At 43.9% G+C, this 20,259-nt stretch overlaps 1 protein-coding gene across 5 annotated transcripts in view; it reads right to left on the reverse strand.

Annotated features, from left to right (window-relative positions):
* AMOT (angiomotin) overlaps positions 1-20,259 on the reverse strand; it is a 62,134-nt gene that overhangs the window by 32,512 nt on the left and 9,363 nt on the right. Inside the window, exons 1-4 of one of the 5 annotated variants that reach the window (XM_072876624.1) lie at positions 17,168-17,319; positions 16,446-16,592; positions 2,654-2,819; positions 285-1,203 (exon numbers count right to left, since the gene is read on the reverse strand). In XM_072876624.1, coding sequence (XP_072732725.1) covers positions 285-1,156 — 872 coding nt within the window. In that variant the 5' untranslated portion in view covers positions 1,157-1,203; positions 2,654-2,819; positions 16,446-16,592; positions 17,168-17,319. Of the gene's footprint in view, positions 1-284; positions 1,204-2,653; positions 2,820-7,705; positions 7,959-16,445; positions 17,320-20,259 lie in introns of those variants that run through there. The other 4 variants (XM_072876623.1, XM_072876626.1, XM_072876625.1 and 1 more) reach the window with 4 other exon arrangements.

The raw sequence follows: 20,259 nt of genomic DNA on the forward strand, positions 1-20,259 counted from the left end.
CTGGAGCCTCAGCATTAAACTTCCCCATGCCATAAAATCAAGCTGGCTTGTTTTGGGTTCTTTTTTTTCGCTTGCCTTTCTTTTTAAAAAGAGTCAGGCCTGTCTAGGTAAGCTACAGTCCTTCCAGACACAGTCTGTAGCTGAACACAGTATGTCATCTCACATAATAAAGATGGGACCTTCGCTGAAGGAAAACCTGCCTCGGGAGTGAGGCCAATGGAGACCGAGTTTTATACTCTTTCCTTACGTGGCTGTCATGGGGTTTGTTTTAAGATCTTGCTTACCTGACTGACCCATACTCAGGGGGATGTTGATACCTCATCATAGGCCCATCAGATCTTCCCTGCTGGCTCATGCGATGCTCACTATAGAAATGTCCTGAGTCCTGAGGTTTGCAGTTCATAGGCGGGGTGGACACATTTTTGTAAGGATACTCTGGAGGAGGACCCCGCTGCTCCATTCCTTTCATGTTGGGCTGGGAAGGGGACTGCACTGAGTTCTTGTAGAACTCATTGGAGCCAGAATTTTTATAAGGGTCGCTGGACTGCTGAGGGGAAAGCGGAGAGAGGGGGGAGAGCGGCGCGCTCGTGACAGGCGCGTGGGCCTTGACACCGCTGGTGGCCAAGGACAGCTGCATCAGCCTCTCGCTCAAGGAGCGGACGTGCCCTTGCTTGAGGTCCTTAAGTCCTTCATCCTGGTGGACCTTCCCTGGGCTCACCCGCTGAACCGTGGGCCGCCCTTCAGTCCTCATCTTTTGGTTGGTGACCCCCGTTACATAAAACGCTGCCCCGACACTAGCATGCGGCTGGCCCCTGAAATACTGTGACTGGACTTTGGCTTCCTCATAGGTCGGAAGATCCTCGCTGTTCTGAAGTCGCGGGGACAGCTGCTTCTCCATGATGCTGTTGTCCACCTGTATCTCCTGGCCCTGGGGCTCCTGACGGGCAGCATGAGTCACAAGCTGGTGGTCCTGGGAGCTCAGCCCTTCGTTCTGAGATGCTGGACTCCCAGTGCTGTTGAAAGGGGGGGCATTTCCTGTGGCTTGCTGGTGTAAGGCAAGAAGGTTACGGTTGTCATTTGGGTTTCCGTATCTGAGCTGCTCCTGCAGCAGGCGCTGTAAAACTGTCGTAGCTGCTTGCTCTTCTGAATTCCTCATCTCAAACTGTGGTGCCTTTTGGGTGGAATGTAAAAGCTGCCCTTGACCTAAGGAAAGGAGACACGGTTATTAGCGCCTGAGTGGATCAAGCAAGAGACATTTAAGAGCAATGGCTTGAAATACAGAAAAAAAGCAGGTTAGATTACCAAAGGTTCCCATAACAATGGGGGTCATTAAGGCCCTTGACCTAAGAAGGACTTGCATGCCAGGGGGCAAAGCCTCGAAAGGTGATGAAAGGTGACTTGCAAGTTTATAGGAATATCAATCAACTGCAAGCTGTAGGGATGCATGCCGAATACCTCAGACAGCAAGGCTGCTTTCAGGCAGAAAGGAGACCTATAATTCACAGGACGATGGTAAAAATGCCTAAGACCTGTTTGCTTTACACTTAGGGCTACCAACAGTGAAATACACTTCCCATATTTCCAGGCAGACAAGGATTAAAGGGTGAAATAGCGATTTGTCCGTTTTAAGGCGGGAAAAGAAAAAAAGAAAATTAAAAAAAAGAGAGGCCCATTGAGATAGTGTATAGTTCAAAGAAAAGAAATCTCTTAGCTTAGATCGTTTAAAGCAATTCATGAATACCTTGTTAGCCAGCAGGTTTTCAGAGTTATGAAATACCCAGAGTGAGATCAGCACCCAGTCTCCCTGCTGCAGAAAACACTGCGTACTGGTGCAAGTGAGGACTCTGTAACTTCCTGCTATACAAAGGCAACCAAATCCTCAACATCTAAATATCATCAGCTGAATGCATGCAAATGCGAGGGGAGGAAAAAGAGTTGTCTGATCTAAGAAACAGAAAAAGACCTCTGAGTGGCAGGAAAAAACACTGTATACCAATGAGAGAAACACAAAGAGCCAATGTCAAGCACATCCTAAGTACAGATTAAGTCAGTGACCAACAGTGATTACACTTCACTCAGGCTCCCAGTAGAGTCAGGAATTTGTCATGGAAACTCAAGCCCATTGGCCTTGCATGAGCTGAAATACCCAAAATTAATGATACCTTTGAGACATTTAACTAAAAGCAGAGCTACTTTTGAGCTAGAACAGTTCAGAACAGAGAGTATGCTTTACTTGTTGGCTAAGCTGTGGCTCTGCCCTGACAGCAGAACGCACGTTGGTATTCTAGCACTTTATTTTGAAACCTTTTTTCTGCATAACACTGTCCCTTAGCAAAAGGTAACTTGCTCCCAACAGCTTGTTCCATGGCAGAACCAGCGATGGACCACAGGAGTCGGGAGACCTGAAGGGTCTGCTTTGTTCTGTGTCTCCACAACCACCCAGTTTCCTCCCTCAGGCTAGCCTACCGCAGGAGTCTACCCCTGTAACACAAGGCCTCAACGCATCAGGCAGACAGAACCCTCCTGCAAACGTTAATGAAGAGAAAGTCAAAATCCACCTCATTCCAGGCTTCCTTGCCAAACTAGGAATTCAGGCCCTGTTAACTGGCCTGGAACATGATTCTTCTGAAATCCTATGTGAAGTGGCACATACCTATTTCCTTCACTTTGACTTCCTTGGTAAGGAGGAGCAGTTCTGCCACATGGGGGGACACACAGAGCCTTCCTCCCGCAAGTCCAAAATCTCCACTCAGAGATGGCTTCAGTCTCCTCTTCAGTAGGCCAGATCACTTGATACTCTCCTCGCTTCCAAAATAATTCTGAGGAAAGCATTGAAAACATCATTTTAATCAGCAGATGAGACCCTAGAAATAATAAACCTTGGCCCATATTTCAGATTTTTCTTTTGTAGCTTCTTGTTTTCTCCCAGAGTCCAACAATTTTGATCCCTTTAGGATGAATGAACCCCCCTGTCCCTAGCAATCTACTCCAGCTGCTGCTTTAATCATGACAATTTCTGCTCCAAGATTAAATGTTGCCAAGTAATACTCTGTCCCATCTGTGCCTCCAAGTGAAACAGTGATTAAAACCCGCTAATTCTTTAACTCCATTGTTTTATTTTTTGCTAAGAATGAAAGCTGCAGCGCAGATGATGATACCCTGTGCTTATGGCTCCTTTTCCAGTGGTGCTGTACATTTCAAACTGTATCAGCAGAAATCATTTGATGAAAGGTGACATGGTTAAATGCTTTACAAACTTCAACAAATTATGCCTCAGAAATGACTGTGAGAATGATCAGTATATGAATATTAGCTTTATTTTACAGGCTGGGAAAGTGAGGGGAAGAAAAGGACACTGACAAAGTATATGCCAGAAATATATCGCAGAGCACGGCTCTAATTCCCAAAACATTCTTTAATTACGTTACTTTTCCCTTTCAGAATATAAAGCACTAAAGAAAATTTAACCATTGAGGGGAAAATCAGGAGAACATAGAGAAGTGTGTATTTAGGCGTGTTACTCAAGAAGCAGTTAAATCTACTACTGAAGGTGTCCTAAAGAAAAAGGCAAATGACGCAAAAGAAGTGGAACATACTTGTGCGTTTGGTGTGCTTATACTTTAAGGGCAGGCAATCAAAACAGAACTAGTGAAATTAAAAATATTCATTGAGATGTATAATTTAACTTAATTTCCTGCAATACTGCAAAAAATAAAGTGAACAGATGTAGTGAAGGAATGCAGACGTGGATACTTCTGTCTCTGTCTTATTATGGCACACATCCACACCCAACAAAAATTATCTCAGATCTGCAAGTTAAATACTTGAGGTGTCAACAGCAATTTCAAGGCACATGAACAATATCTAACCAGGGAACAAGACTGTGTTGTGTGGTATGGTACTTCAAGATGGTGGTTGAAAAAAACATCTAATGTCAAATTCTTAACTGGTGACTTAGCTCGAGAAGGATATATTGAAAACAGCTGCCAGCAAATATGCAGTAAAGAACCTTTAAACCAGGCATTAAGACAGCAGATAACTAGAGCAATTTCTAGCCTCTTTTCCCAGTGTTGCACAACAGAAGTTAAGGATTCCTTGTCCCCATCACAGCAGCATCATCACTGACTTTTTTTTTTTTCCAAAGTTGCCCTAAGCAACCCTTTTTATTAGAGCATAAAAAGGCTTTTATTATGCAATATGATGCTGCCTTTCCACCCAAAGATTTCTTTTGTCTCAACTGGAAAAATCTAAGGTGGGGGGTGTGTGTTTATTTTTTTAATACAAAGATACAACCCAGCTTGAGATTTTGCCTCTCTGCCTTAAAGATTTTCTGAACAGACAAATTCAATCTGTGCATGTTTAACTCCTTCAAACGTTCAAGGAAGTAATTCTGTATGCAACCATTTCACACACAGAGTTCAGCTTCACAGCAATACAAGCTTATTCTGCTGATCCAATGAACGGAGGGCACAGTTCACACTGAAAGTATTTGCTGGAACTGAATACTACTAATTTTAGTGTGGATGTAAACTAGGAATCAGCCTGGAAATCCAAAACAAAAGATGGACTGAGATACAATATGAAGATATTCTGGCCAACAAATCCTCTTTCTTTAAACACCAACTGTTCGCATTAAGCCTATTTTTTTGAGTTTTATCCCATTCCTTTTAATTAACAAAGAAAATCTTGTGCAACTAACTTGGGTGGCAGCATTACTGGAATCTGCTTTCTGAGCGAGCTGGAAACTCATGGCAGAACCAGTGAGTTAACTTCTTTATGTAATGAAACACAAAAATGAACAGTACAATCGGTACTGAAGCCCATGTGTTATTTATTTGGACACCAAATTCTATTTGTGTTAGGCTCTTCCAGCAATTTCAGTTTTCAGTGTGCCAAAGATGGAAATTAGTGAGGTGCACTGGAAAAGTTGTTATGATAGAGCTGGAAGGAAATTGGAATAGGTTCTGTAGACATTTTAAACAGACATATTTGGGGGTTTAGCATAAATCTATTACGATGGATAGGGCTGAATTCGGACTACCAACAACTCTGCAAAACTGTACTGGCTTATGGATTGGATGGTGCACTCTTCATAACCACAAAGCCTAGAAACACCTTGCTTTTCAAGTGGAAAATTCAATTTTAGACCAATTCTGTTCCAAGGAACCACTGTGAGGTAGATTTCCCAGGCTGAACCGATTTTGCAGTTTGTTCTTGAGCATCATAGCTCTATCATCTTACTACCTTATTCTAACTTCCAGTCTGAAATTATTCATGGTAACTTTATATCTGTATGTTCTTGAGTGAAACATCAGAGTCTAGAACTGGTAGAACTAACACAGGAATTGCAAATAGTGTTGCACGTAACCATGCTGAGATCAAGAATGGGCATAAAAGGGTGTAGGTACTATTTAAGGAAGAAAAGACCCATGTTTGGAGGGCATTGGGTAACAACCCAGTAGCTGAAGCTTCTGTCTTAAACATCATGTAATTATGCACAGGAACCTTGCCAGTCCCTTGTGAGGAAGAAAGATTAATGAAGAATTTAAAATGATAATAACTGCCAGGCTGTAAGGAACCAAAGCAGCACATTTCTGTACAGCATGCAAATATTTTTCAGCATTATAAAAATAAACAAGCTTAGACAAGTGAGCTACTCACCACTGTTTGATGAGTGGCTATAATGCTATAGCTCAATTAACCTGCATGGAGCAATAATAACCTCACAAGCGAAGAGAAGCATCTTTCTTTAGCTTGTGAAACTAAGAGGAATGCAAGAGTCCCTGTGAGGACAGCCTGTACATACTTGCCCAGAATTACTGCTTAGCCAAGAAGCTAATTAGCTTACGCATCAGGTGGGATGGGAACAGGTTCACCACCTCAAAAGGGCTGGAGTACAGTTAAGCACTTTCAGTTTTACTACTAAATTCTGTGTCACTCATACACAAAACAATCCAGTGACAGTGACAGACTTCAAACTCAAGCAGTAAATTTTGCGAAGTAATTCTTAGCTAGTAATTCTTAAAAGATGTACACGTGATACCATTTATCCTGGCTGGCAACAGGTGATGGGACGCTATCAGTTAGGTGAAGTCTTAAGTTGGTTTTTTAGGTGCTGAGTTATCTTCAGATATACCTGCACACTGTAATAGAGGAGGGGAACACGAAACAGAGATAGCATAGAAAGGACTGGCTGTGAAGTCCCTGGGCAATCGCAGAGACCAGCTCACATGCTGAGTCACCCACTGTTTAATAGAAATATGCCTTTGCTACATGGCCTACGCAAAACCCAGCAGGCTGACTGCCAGATCCTGCAAAATTCGCTTAACGTGAGTGTCTATAAGACCACTGGAAACATGGCTATTCTGCACACACACTCACTTTGAAGTGGCTAGGAGCACCAGACTCACAAGGGCGAGGTCCAAAATTATTTAATGAATAGTGCAGGTTATCACTGCATGCTCTTCATTTCATTTCAGCCCTACCCAAGGAAGAGGAAGGGAGAGAATACACACCAGGATAGTCCTTGAGAATAAAGGTTCCCAACGTCTGGCGCCAACACCCAAACCTGCAAGGCGGCACACAACGAATCCCAACGAATTTTAGCACCCGCTCCTAACCAAAAGTGGGTTTCAGACTCCCAACCATAAGCACTTCCCCAGCTTTCATTCAACCATCCCATCCCTGCTTGCCTAGATCTGCTGACTGTGGCTCAGGTGATCTTGGAGGGTGGCACTGAGCAGGTGCATGGAGCAGTGCCAACATTACTCATCTTCATACCAGAAGGACAGAGTCACTAGGCAAACAAGAAAAACTTCCTTCTTTTAACTAAAAACAAGAACAATGTCACCTGGAGGGGTGCAAATGATATGCATACCCCTTACATTAGATCATCAGGCAATTATAATAAGAGGCCATCAGAACACCCGAAGATTGATCACGGTTCTAACAACTCTCTGGGCCAAACCAAGTCCACCTTCAGCAAGGACTAGACTGCCTTGCCGAGAGCCACTAACCATTCTCCTCAAATGCTCATGGTATTGGGATTTGGGCACAGAACAGCACAAGAAAGGCTGGCAGGCCTGAAGAAAAAGCAGCAAGTCGCTTGGTCTGGCTTGAGATAATAAGTCAAGACATCAACACAGAAGATCCCCTCTAAATAACATCTCTAAGGAAAAAACTGAAAAGACCTTACTTGACCTTTGAATTATGGCTCCCTCACTATAAAGTATCAGTTTCTTCACAGGGAAGTACCTATAATCTTCACCAACATAATTTAGGTTTTATATTACAAAGGAAAAAAAAAAAAAAAGAGAAGAACAAATGCTTACAGAGCCTGGTATAAATAGGAATGCTTCATGGCTTTTAAGCATTTTGATAAGAATGCTATGGAATTTCAAGTTCCTCCATAAAATTTCAAAAGTCAGAGGGGCAGGAGGATTTATTCTGAATATACTGGTCTAACAGCAAAACCAGTCTAGGTATATTCATCCAGCTGTTTTTATAGGGAATATTTCTACATGAATACATCACACCATTCAGTTACTTAAACTGTTATGCAGCCCTGCCAAGCACTACTCACACATCTGCAGAGAGACAACCCTTTAGTGGCATGTATTGCAATTTCTGCATATTTAATGAAACACTAATTCCAGCATAGACGATCGGAGCTCTGCTACTAACTTCATAAAGGCCAAGGTCTCACCTTTTAGATGTCTTCTTGATAAAACCAGATCAAGCTTACACAGGTTTAGTCACATCAGGTCTCATTTCAGAGGACTGCCTCCCAGCACATACGGAGCAAGATTCATCTGCTTCAAACTTCACAGATTTCCAGTAATTATCCTTGTAGAATTGGGGAATTGTTGTAAACCCAAGCCGCAATTTTAATTCAACATCAAGTTTTGTTTTGTGTTTTAAGAATGCTCCATTTCTTGCTGCTGCTAGCACTCAGGCAGCGCCCTGCTTCTGTCGTCAGCAGCCCCTGTCCCACAACTATCCCAAGTATGCCTCAGCACCATTTTCATTGCATTGTGTGGTTTCTCCATTCCTTCACTGATTTAGTCCAGGCCTCTCCTTGGGGCTCTCAGATAATGAAAACCATGTGAGAGTAAAATGTAATCTTCAAACACACAAACCAGTTTCATGTGCATTATCAGAAGGGAGCAAAATGTTGACAGTGCATCATTTGTCCCTACCGATAGGATCAGGCTGTTTTAATTGCTGGTGAGATAAAAAAAGGATTAGAATCACCATCTATATTAAAAATAAAGTCAAAATTCAAGCCTAAAAGCTTAAGTCCTGCAAACAATGGAAGTACATTCCCCAAACAGATATATCCGTTTTATGCCACCTTAAGGTAGTTTTTCCTCATATGTCAGTTGTGACATCCTGAAAATTTATATCATAAGTTGACACAAATAAAAACCGCAGGTGGAGAAGGGTGTAGAGAAGAAAACAATCACTATGGCCTAACTTTAGCATGGAATTTTCTGGCTTTTTTCTAGCATTACCACAACTTAAACTATTTTAAGCCCCCATATGGAGGAGCTCTTCTTATTTCACAAACCAGTTTTACAGAATTTAACAGGACGAGTCACAGAATATGGACAGCAAGCAGGCACGGGCCCTCCTTTTTTCAAAGGGCTGCTTTTTTTTTTTCTTTATAAAAAGAAACAGTTAAAATACAGTTAACTTATCAGTTATCAGTCAGCCTAACAGAGCTGGCAATGCTCAGTCTGAGATGCTGTGGCTCACGGAAGGGAACAAACCTAATGCAGTACTGGGACAACCCAATTCCATGAAGCAAGCCCATTTTGTGATCTCAATGGGGAGCATGGGTTAAAAAGATGGATCTGCTTTTTTTTTTTTTTAAAGTAAAACCCAACAGAAGATCCAGACCAACAAACTTTCAGAAAGCAAGTATGTTATAAAAGTGGTTTTGGTGTTGTTCTTTTATCATAACCACCTGGGTTTTTCATGTGCACCTTGTAAAAACCTTTAATTACTTGTAAGATGATTAATTAAGCCTCACCACCACACTGGGAGGAAGATATTACTACATTTGTTTTAGCATAGTGTTGATTGGCTGAGTCCTGGCCTACATGTATGTTTTTGTTGCCACAACTATGTCACTCAGGGAATTGATTTCTTTCAATGTAACTATTCCAGCAACCGCTCTAAAGCAGATGCAGTTACACTAGGAAATAATTGTTTTGGGGTATATCACGTAGGAAACCTTGTGTAAACCATACCAGCAAAACTTCTTCCTTGCTAATACAAACTTCATCACTGCTAGAAAGACTTTCCATAATGACTGGAGCAGCAAATATGTGAAGCATAGATCCTGCCTAAATGGTTTTGATCCGGGATGTAGGTATCCCAGAACTTGTGCAAGCAGAAGGCAGGGGAACTTTCCGAGTATCTTCTACAGCTGGAGAAAATACTTCTGCAAGGTATCCCTAGCAGCTGCAGAAACAAAAAGTTAGAGCTACACGATATTCCCCTAACAAAGGAAATCTGCATGTTCGTGTTTTGATGGTGCAGTGTCAGCAACTAATAACACACCCCAATCTTATGCCACTTAAGCACTGAGATGTGCCAAAATGAACTTCACTGAATGCACAGAAACCACAGGTAACACATTGCTCCTTAAGCACAAATCCAACATAATTAACCTTGTCCCAGCTCTCATTCAGAGCTGCAGTCAATGCCAGCAGTGCTTGCAGCAGGAAATGCATTGAGCTCTCCACTGCCTGAGGAACAGGGAAGGGACGTGACTGCTAGGGCCTCACTTGGGCTGGAAAACCTGCTATCCTGTGCCTCGCAAGGCAACACATAGAACCGCCTGCCTCCCACAGGCACCATCGTGGGCCCTGATCTCCATTTCGGCCTTTTGAGGTTGCTCCATGGAAACATCCCTTCAAAATGCCACCTGAGCAGTTTGGGATGGGGCCAGTGGTCTTCCATACAAATTTGCTCTTGCCATCCCTTCTTCCCCAAATCAGAAATGCACTGGTCTTTTGCCAGGTGGTAAATCCACTCTTCCCCCGTGGATGCTAAGATTTTTTTATTACTTTTTCCTTTTTTAAACAAGATCCGAGTGCTCCACACCTGATGCCAACTTGGCAACAGCAAAAGCTGTTTTTTTTTCAACTTTGGAGTACTCTTTCTGCCTGCTCTCTACAGTTCCTTGATCTTACCCCAAGGAAGGGTGGAATACACTACATAACTACTCTCAGTCTCTTCAACCTTTATCATTCTGCAGTAAAAAAGTCTCAATTTTGTTTTTATCCAATACGAATTTCAGCATTTGGTTGTGATTATTTCAGTAAACTACAGATTACCAATTCCTTGCGCACCTCCGCAGGCTATCTTACACTGGTTTTATGTTCTGTGTCTCCAGAAATATGGAGGAGGTTTCAGCTTTGTTTCTTTTCAAAAAGACAATGGGAAAACTAAGAAGATATGTTTTCCCACCCTGTTTTTCCCAAGCCCCACAACAAGATGGGCTAACCCTAGTATGAAGCACTAAGATTTGTTTCAGCTGGACACAGAACCACCCAAATTAGAACAGCAGGAAAAGTCCACCAAACCCTGAAGTGAACAAAGTCACTGAAATGTGGAATTACTTTCCTTCAGGGTTACAGTAAATAATCCTAAGAGATTAAGTAATTCTTTTAAAAAACAAGTTGTGTAGAGACACAAAGCATTTTAAAGCAAACAAACATTACTGTGATACAACTCTTAGACAAGGTCTTACAAATGCTAATTAATTCATTAAACAAAAACTTAAATTGGCTTAATTTGTAGACATTCATATGAGAGAACTGCTCAACAACATCCTGGTCTACAATTAGACACTGTAAGTGCTTTGCTAATATAAATAATAGCAAGGCCTTTAAAAACCAATTTTATTAGCTCAGTGAACTTTTTTATGGTTTACACAAAGTCTCGGTTCTATATTCTAATCAATACTGATGAACCTTATATAGTCCAACAGTAGTTATCAAGGAAAATGACCAAAGACCTCTCCAAACTCCCAAAGATTTTTCAAGTATTTAGTATTTAAAAAAAAAAAAAGGTTATTTTAAGCTTAGACACAACCAAACTAGACAACAGTCATTCTGAGAGAGGATGAGAACGTAAAAAGCAACAAGTATGAATGGCAGCATTTATCTCTGAAATCCTTCTGCAGGACCAAGAATGCAGACTGCATGCCAGTAAAATATGAGACGACTCAGCTAGTAGAAACAGGAGAGAGCACTCACTTTTCCAGTGCCAACCTAGCAATACAGGAGCTGCTCACAACAAAGCATGACACATCGAACAACCATCATGAAGGATGACCACAACCCATGATCCCCAGGCGCTACAGGGGACTCCAACACACGTTCTTCCTTCACTTAAGCTAAGCACCTCATATAACCACGACTCTACTAAGACATCATTTTAAGGCTTTGAGAACTCTGTTTCCACAGGCCTTTTTATTTTGTTCTCAGTTTTTTGTTTTGTTCATGACTTTTTCTTTTCCATTCCTATTCATTCACCTATTCCTATTCATTCACCAATCTCCCGCTTACATCAAATGTCTGGTTTGCCCTGAATGGCCATTTATACACAGGTAAGTTTCAAATATATTCTTACTTAAAAAATTACATCCAAGTGTCTAGGTAAACACAAATTTAATCAATCCTGAAGAACTCCTTTCACTTACAGGCATAGCAGGCAAACAAGACAAATATTGTATTGCATATTTAAAAATTAATTGCTCCTAGGAGCTCCTTTACATTATTATTGCCCAAAGTTGCTGAGATTTTTTTTTCTGTCTTGAAGATTACATTTCAAGGCCACTCTGGAGAGCCAAGTAATGTGCAAGATTTGGATATTTGCTGACTTTAGAGTTCTCCATACAGTACAGTATTTTCACATGGATACAATTTCAGCATCAGATCTGGTCAGAGCATGAACCAAATACTTTTGCAAAAGCTGAAGGTATGGCTGTAGCATGGAGGCTGCAGTATGCAATTCTTCCTGTGGCCGGCACTGCATTCCAGAGCTGTTTGGGCATACACTCTCTCCTGTCTGAAAGGGTTTAACAACTAAGAAGCTCCTGCAGCCAAACTGGACTCATAGGGCAGCTATGTGCCTGTTCTTTCATAAAGACAATGATTTAAAGCTACAATATGATGATGCCATATATGGGGCACATACAGAGAGAAGATCAGGCACAAGAGGTAGATGAAAGTCTAATCCAGAAAGTAACCACTCATCAGAAAGTAAGACAGGCAAAGAATTCCTGAAAGCAGAAAATGAGCTTACAGAAATCGGTTGTGGCCCAGATTCAACACAATGGACTAAATCATTTTGACAAATCCTCTAGTGCTTCCTGAAACTTTATAACCCCAGCAATAGGCAATTTGGAACACTTCTATGAAGAACCAAGAGATCCAAGTCCTCTCTTGTATTTCAGTGGATAGAAGAGGAGAAAGAGAGCCTTCAAGCTTATTGCAAATCACCAAGAATGGCTGTTCTCACACTATTATAAACATTTGGTCTCCATGGAAGGGGGATACCTAGCAGCAAATATTGGCAACCAAGAACATTCCACTCCCACTATATCGTCCACAATAGCAAGGAGAAAAAAAAAATAATCCATAAGGCTGTTTCGATTAGGAAACCTTTGAGAAGACTTCTTCAAAAGTCTTCTTGTCTGAAGATACCTGGAAATACGGGAATATGCAACAAGTTAGATGCGGGAAAACAGGCATCTTACTTCATTCTGAAAGCATTTTCACTTCACCCCAAAGTCAGAACATCTAATAATCCAAGAACCTTTTGCCAAGAACAAGGTCATAGTTTTCTTTTTAATTCAGAACAGAACCTAACACACACCATATTCTGCACTGAACGGAGAATCTCGTAATTTACAGGTATTTGGAGCCAGGTTTTAGTTTAATATAAACTCTTAACATGTAAGAACTTCCTTATATTGGGCTTTGTCTTTCCATCGGCTTACAGTTCTGCAGCTCTTTAAAAGCTGTCAGTAAGAATGAAGCAAGAACTGCAAAACAGAGTTCTGCCCCAAGAGGGGTATGAACAGATAAATTATTCACAGCTAAAAGTATTTATACATTAGCATACACTTGGACTGTTGATAATTCTAGAATTAAAGACTTATCTCTGTATATACAGTAATATGGCAACAACCTAAACCTACATCAGATTTTGCTCCACACTAAGAAAATAAAGCCTTTAACAAGCTGAAATTTTACTTCAGCTGTTCATTCATTGTAGTGACAGTGAGCCCCAGCCATGGACCAAGACATCATTGTGCTGGGTGCTATACAGAGTTAAATGGTGCAAGTTGTTCCATCAAAAAACCCACCACCAACACCCCTCCTCAAGAAAAAAAAAATATCACATTACACTCAACTGGAGACAAAAGGAAGGGATAGAAGAGGGAGAAGCATTTATGTCTTGAGAATTTGGGGGCTGCAAATTCTTGATTTCATGTCATGGTTAGAAAAACGTGGCAGTAAAGCAATGCAACCTTATTTCTAAATAAACAAAAAGATTGGTCAGTCTGCTGATGAAAGACAGGATAAAGAGAACAAAAGAACTATTAAATTATCTACACTTCTGGGATTCTTGCTATTCTTTTGCAAAGTGAATGGCTTATGCTAATCAGGATGCATCTGAAATACATAATTCAAGGCTTCTTGTACAAATATAGTTCTTATTTATCCAGAAAGATCCCCACCAGCTGGCAATGTTTGCATACAATGTTAAACCCAACTTCAAGAGCCCATGCATTATTAGTCATTTTACATTTAAAAACATTAGTTCTCTTAGCTGTTTTTGAAGACGGTGTACCCATGAGAAGAATTTTAGTGAAATTCAACAATAACACACTATGTTACTGTCCTACTTTCTCTAGCACAAAGAAGTTACAAGTTTTCTGTTGTTTGCTGTTTTTTTTCTCCTAACGGTGCTTTGCCTACAGAACATCTTTGGAGAAGGGACAAAAGGATTTGCACCAATCCCTTCTATATGAATCAAATATTTATGCTACACCCTCTTCAAGCGCTTTCATCTAGTAACCTATGGAATGTGATCTCCTGACCTTAACACTCAAGCACGTCTAAATCAGCTGCCCTTTGAGCTGTATTGCAGACTACAGAGAATTTTTATACATTTGTATTACAGGCATATGAAAACCTTGTGGCCCAGCCGTGGCATTCTGTGCTACAAAGCATACGTTAGTCCAAAGTCGCTCAAATATGCTTCAAGAAAGAGCAAGACTTTGATTCTCCCATGTTTATGGCACAATCTGATGTCATGCGTCACTGTAAATAGGTAGAATGATGAAGCATGCTATCAATACATTAACCAGCCATCACAATTTAAATGTGTCATGCCAAACAACACCAAAATTATGAGGTGCCAGCACCACTGCAATCCTATGTCCCACTATATGGCCCATTCTGCCTACTCCGCACTGCCCACCTTCATTTCTGCCTCCAACCTCCTCCCCAGGACCGGCAGTGCTGCCTGCAAAACGTCTCCAGAATCAGAAAGACGAGTTTGGGGGGAAGACCAGGCGCCCCTTTCCCTCCTCCTGGAAATCCTACCCTTTCCTCAAGAAAGCGCTAGAGCAGAAACAAATCATTCTGTCTTGTGTTTGTGACTCCCAGGAACATTTTAAGGACAAGGGTTATGTTGCAAATAAGTGTCCTGGAGAAAAAGAGAGGAAGACCAAGTGCCCCAGATGAACCTGCAACGTCAACTATAGGACAAACTTTTGCAGGGTCAGCTCATGCCCTGCTCCTAGGAGAAGCAGTCACTGAGGTAACCCTGGCGAAAGTCTGACCCAAAGATTTAACAGGGTCATGGTCTTCATGGTAGGGTTCATGTTTTTATATCAGCCCTGAAAAACCAACGTGATGCTGCCCATCACTCACACAGGAGCAGCACAAGGGTGTACGACGAGCTCGAGAAGATGGTTCTTGTGTTCCCACACTGATTTGACAGAATGTCTCAGTCCCCAGAAAAAGTCAAGGGCAGCAGAAAAAAGTGAGACAGCAGCCAAAACCTATGCCATGTCCTCTCCCCTAAGATGGATCCTGGTCAGTCATCTGCCCCAGTCCCCTCACAAGGTGTCCCACTGGCCGTTGCGCCTCAGCAGAGACTGAGGTGCCCTCAGTTCTCTGGGGGTCCATCAGCTCAGGGCACACTGACTTGCTGCCCCCCCCCCCAAGGGAGGAACAGGACACCTTTTCCACTTTTTTTTCCCCACAGAAATCCCTCCAGGGGAGAGGAAGGGTAAAAAAAAAAAAAAAAAAGGCGGAACAGGGACCACAACAGACCAATATTTAGCATTTCCTGTATCATCTACAGGAAAAACCCACGCAGTGGGGAAGAGCATGATGTCAAGGCCTGTTTCACCACATAAACAGCCAGATCCTCCTGCTGGGGGACGCTCTGTGTTTCCACAGGGAATAATATAATCCTCCCTGCAAAAAGGAGTCCTGCTACCAGCCACACGAAATTCCACAGGTCCTTCCTTTGCACAAAAGACTGGTGGCAATGAAACTCTGGCTGTGGGGAAGTGGGTCTGTGGGTACAGAGCTGGGGGAGAAGGAAAATCAGAAATTCACAGCGGTATTATCACTTGTAAAACAGCATACATTCAGCACTTGGCCCCTAGAGAAAGGAGTATGCTACAAAATATGTTTCCCTGCACAGAGACTGGGCCTCCATCCAGTTATTACATGCACAAGTCCCTGCTGCGTTTTCAGTCTTACTTTAAAAAAAAAATCTCAAAACAAAGAAAACATATCCTCATACTCACTCTGTACAGTGCCAAGCATGTTCCTAGCCATGTTCAATAATCTGTTAAGGCGTGTTAATTACAGGTTCAACACTTTTACACCTTGTGACACAGTAGTAAAGCACTTAATGTAAAACAAATTCCAGTGTGAAACAAGAAATCTCAACTGATTGTGGAAGCCCTGTTTGCACACGTGCATACGTAAATTCACATACATGCTTCTCCGTGAAGCATGACGAGCAAAGACAATCTTGACACGTGGATTACAAGCACAATGACTGCGATTATTTTCTCGAAAGAAAAGAGCACCACAAGAAACGCGGCTGCTTTCAGACACTGCATGACACAAACCCACTTCAGGAACTTCCACAGAATTTTACTTTATCCAATTACACACAAGTACATCGCTATTAATTTTGCCTATTTACTGCCACTGGTGAAACGGGTGCACAAGTGTATTTTTTTTGCAAGCATTTTGCAAGATGAAGAGTAATCTTTACAGGAGAGAGAAGTGATGGGCAAAAAGCTGACAGAGAAGAGAGCCAGTCTAACTCCCAGGTTTAGGCTGCAAGAATGAATGCCAAGTCCCTTGCACCATGAGCATGTCTCTTACCTACTGATCTGCTGAAGACAAAAGGGTTTTCTTCTTTTCAGAAACTGGACACTTGTAGCTCGTTGGGTCAGTCACACAAAGCTTCCCTGCTGCCAAAGGTATTTTTTTTCCCTCGGGTTTTTGTTGTTGTTGTTTGGTTTTTTACCCCTGAGAGTAAAGGGCAGAACAGTGGATTCAGCAGGGGCAAAGGGTGGAATTCGAGACTCAACAGGCGAACTGCAGAGCTCTCTCTAAAAGATGTTGTATTTCAAGGCGCTTTCACTTGCAAATCCTTCTTCATCCTCAGTGTCAATAAAACTGGAGGGGGGGGGGGAAGTAAACTTTTTTAACTGCAGAAATAAACCCGACTCCACAGAAAGGGGACCGTGCTATCAACTGGATTTGTGGCTCCACTTTTTCTTTTATTAAAAATAAATATACTTTCAGACATGCAATCAAGATAGATGAGTAAAAATCCAATACAGTCAGACAGGACCTGCCCGCAGTCCTTGGAAGGAGGATAGCGGTATCTCAGGAATGGCAGAATAAACAAAAAGAAGGGAAAGTCTGCGTCCCGGTGGAGGTGGCCCGGTGCAGGCTCCGCTGTCAGTGGCAGCGCCGCCGGGGGCACTCGCAGCGCCCGCGGCCCCGGCAGGGAAGGGCGGCCCGCAGCATCGCGGCGGGGGAGGCTGCTCTGCTCTGCTCTGCTCCGCGCCGCTCCGCGCCTCCTTCTCCGCGGTTACCTGTGCGCAGCGGGGCGAGGCGAGCACGGAGCCGCAGGGCCGGACGCGGGGCTGGGGCGGCAGCGTCCCCCGGCACACGCTCCCCGCGGCAGCAGGCTCACACCGGCGCGCACACGGCGGCAGGGCAGGGCAGGGCAGGGCCGGGCCGGGCCGGGCCGGGCAGCTCCGCTCCGTCCTCCGCCTCCTTCCGCCTGGCTCTGCGGCGCGGGCGCCCCGCGGGACGGCGCTCCGCCAGGGCGGGCAGGAAGCGCCCCGCCGCCCCCGTCCCCGCCCGGAGACCGCCCCCGCCTCGGCCCCGCCCCCGGCCCCGCCCGTCACTCCGCCGCCGCCGCCGGCGGCGCGGGGCTGCCCCGAGCGCTATTGTGTGCGGGGCGGCGGCGGCGGCGGCGGGGCAGCCGGTCCTGTCCCGTCTCGGGAGAGCAGCGCTCGCCGCGCCCCGCGGCAGCCGGCGCCTTCGCAGAGCCGCCGCTGGCGGTGGCTTCCGCCGCTGCCCCGCAGGAGCGAGCTCCGGGCGGCCGCCGTGCGCGGCCCGCGCCCCAGGGAAGCGGCGGAGCTCCGGGCACGCAGGCACGGCTCCGGCCCGGCCTAGACGGGGAGCGCATCCCGCTGTACTGCCCGGCTGCACCTCGCCCCAGCCTGCCTGCGCGGCAGGCAGCGAGGAGCTCCGGCCGTGCCATCCGTTAACGTGCATGTGAGCGTTTGGGCCCGATCCGCCCCGGGGCGATCGGTCCCGCTCAGGCCTGCAGCCGCCCGCAGCTCGGCACGGAGGGGCTGTAAGGGCTTCATACGGCGAGTCGGCCACCTGCAGAAGCGTTCACGGGAGTTAGCCCTAAGGTCTCAAAACTGTTCCGCTAAGTCAGTGGAGTTAAATGGGTTTGTACCAATGTACACTGGCCAAGGATCTGACTCACGCGCTTTTTGCTGGCCAAATGCTGAAAATAATTGAAAGCATGGCAAGAACTAGTCATGACTAACTGCATATAAGCAGGATATTAAAGGAGTTCCCTGTATATAATATTCTGCTTAAAACTAAAATATACATCACGTAGTCTTCCAAGGCTCAGTCTATCGTAACAGTAAACATCCGCAGACCTCTGCTACTCTGCCCCAACTGGATCTAGTAGTTGATGTGGAAAGAGGAGATGGAGGGGACTTCAGTATTTTCCCCAAATGCAACCACCATTTTGCTGTGTTTCATCATTTTACCACATGATAAAAGATGGTAGCCACATTCAGAGGTAGGTGGTCTTTGTTTGAAGGCTCTAGCGCCTGAAATCGTGCTGTAGAATTTCAACTTAAAAAATAGTTTGGCTTTAAATACATAACATCCTTTAAAGAAAAGCATGAACGTACCACCTTTGTGCATGTCTCTCCATTCAAAGAGGGCCAGTAAAAAAATCCCAAAATGTTGATAAAGGCTTAAGCTAGTCTCTCCGGTTTGGAAGATCTAATAGCACGTGGTGACGGCAGTGACACAGTCATCTCTGCAGTGGTACCAACCGCTGTACCAGAGAGGCAAAGCTCTTGTTCCGAAATGAGGTAAGGAACTTTAACTTCTCCCAGCCTGATGCCTGTCATCCGGGCAAATCCCCAGTCTAAACAAGCCCTGAGATACCAAACAGGCCCTTCAATAGGGACGTATTTGTGTACAAACACTGGTACCTTGCCCTTCTCACAATCCACCTCCTCCTCTGGCTTTTGCATACAATGCGATTGAGTCCTCCCCCGGCGAGGTCACTCCTGCCCGTGAACACTGAGTGACAGCTTCTACTTGTCTCCCGGTTCTCGTTCGCTAACTGGTAATTTCAAGAAGGAGCAAAACAAAAAATGAGAGGAGCTGTCACGGTGTGCCCACAGCTGACTTAATACACTAAGGCCTGACCACGCAAATATTAAGCCCATTAAGTAGTCCCAGTTTGGTACGGTTTGGCTGTAAAATGACACCAGTTTCCAAAAGTACTAAATGTGCAAAAGCTAGCCACATGTCAAATCCCCGCACTGTGAAACTTGGCCTACTGGAGTTCATTAGGGCGCTTCGTGTGAGAAGAGATAACTTGATTCAGCCATTTACCTTTTAATTGCTCTAAGCAAACGAATCCTTCCCAACATTCCCAACTCTAAACATTGAAAAGAAAGATATAGAAAAAAAATTCAGGAAGTCCGATTTCAGAAATCCCAAATGAAGCATATATAAACGTCTATTTTTCCCCCGTAACTGACATTCATTCATTGGAACATTTCAGTGGAACAAATGTAGAAACACATGTAAACAGCTTATTAACATCCCATAACCTTACAGTTTGCAAACGCAAAAAAAGACAATGCAGAACAAGCTAATGAAGCCCATATTTGCTAGTTATGAGTTAAAGAGTTATAAACTATGCTTCAATCACACATCCTGTCTCCCTCCCACATGCTAAAAGAAAATAGTGGGGAGTAAAGAGAGAAGGTAGAGTCACCAGGAAAGTAAAAATATTGCTTAATGCAGGCACTGAAAAGCAGCTAGCCTTGCCCGAGGCATATTAACCTCAACTCATCTGCCGCTGTTTATTCTACAGAGCACTAGTGCTGCTCATGTGTAACCCACACAATTGGAGATAACAGCTTTATCAGAACGGGAAAAGAACAGATGCGTGCAATCCACATTCTCTTCCTTAAAACATTCTCCCCCTGCATCCTCCCTTCACCCAGCTCCCCGCCCAGCCAGTCCTCAGGAGCTCCAGCACACATCTGAACGGCTGCCAGTGGAGGAAGCGAGCAGTTTCCATACACACATCATGCCACAATGTGGGAATTCAGGAAACAACACAAGAAAGGGGTTCCTAAGAACTGTTCCAGCGTACTCGGGCCAATTTATGCAATCATACAAAGGTCACAGTAGATGTGTTAAAAAGCACAAAAGATAAATGCCACAACGGCAACTAGTTCAAAGCAGGAAAATAAATCTTGGGCTTACGAAGTGTTTGGATGACCTGGAATTGCTCCACCTACAATTTTTTAAGAGGTTGTCCTTCACATTCTTTAAAATTCCTCCATCTTAAAGTTCCTCCCTCCAGGAATCGGTGTAACTCTGCCGTCCTTTGTCCACAGCA

The sequence above is a fragment of the Ciconia boyciana genome, chromosome 12 (genome assembly GCF_034638445.1).
Source record: "Ciconia boyciana chromosome 12, ASM3463844v1, whole genome shotgun sequence".
Classification (NCBI taxonomy): Eukaryota; Metazoa; Chordata; class Aves; order Ciconiiformes; family Ciconiidae; genus Ciconia; species Ciconia boyciana.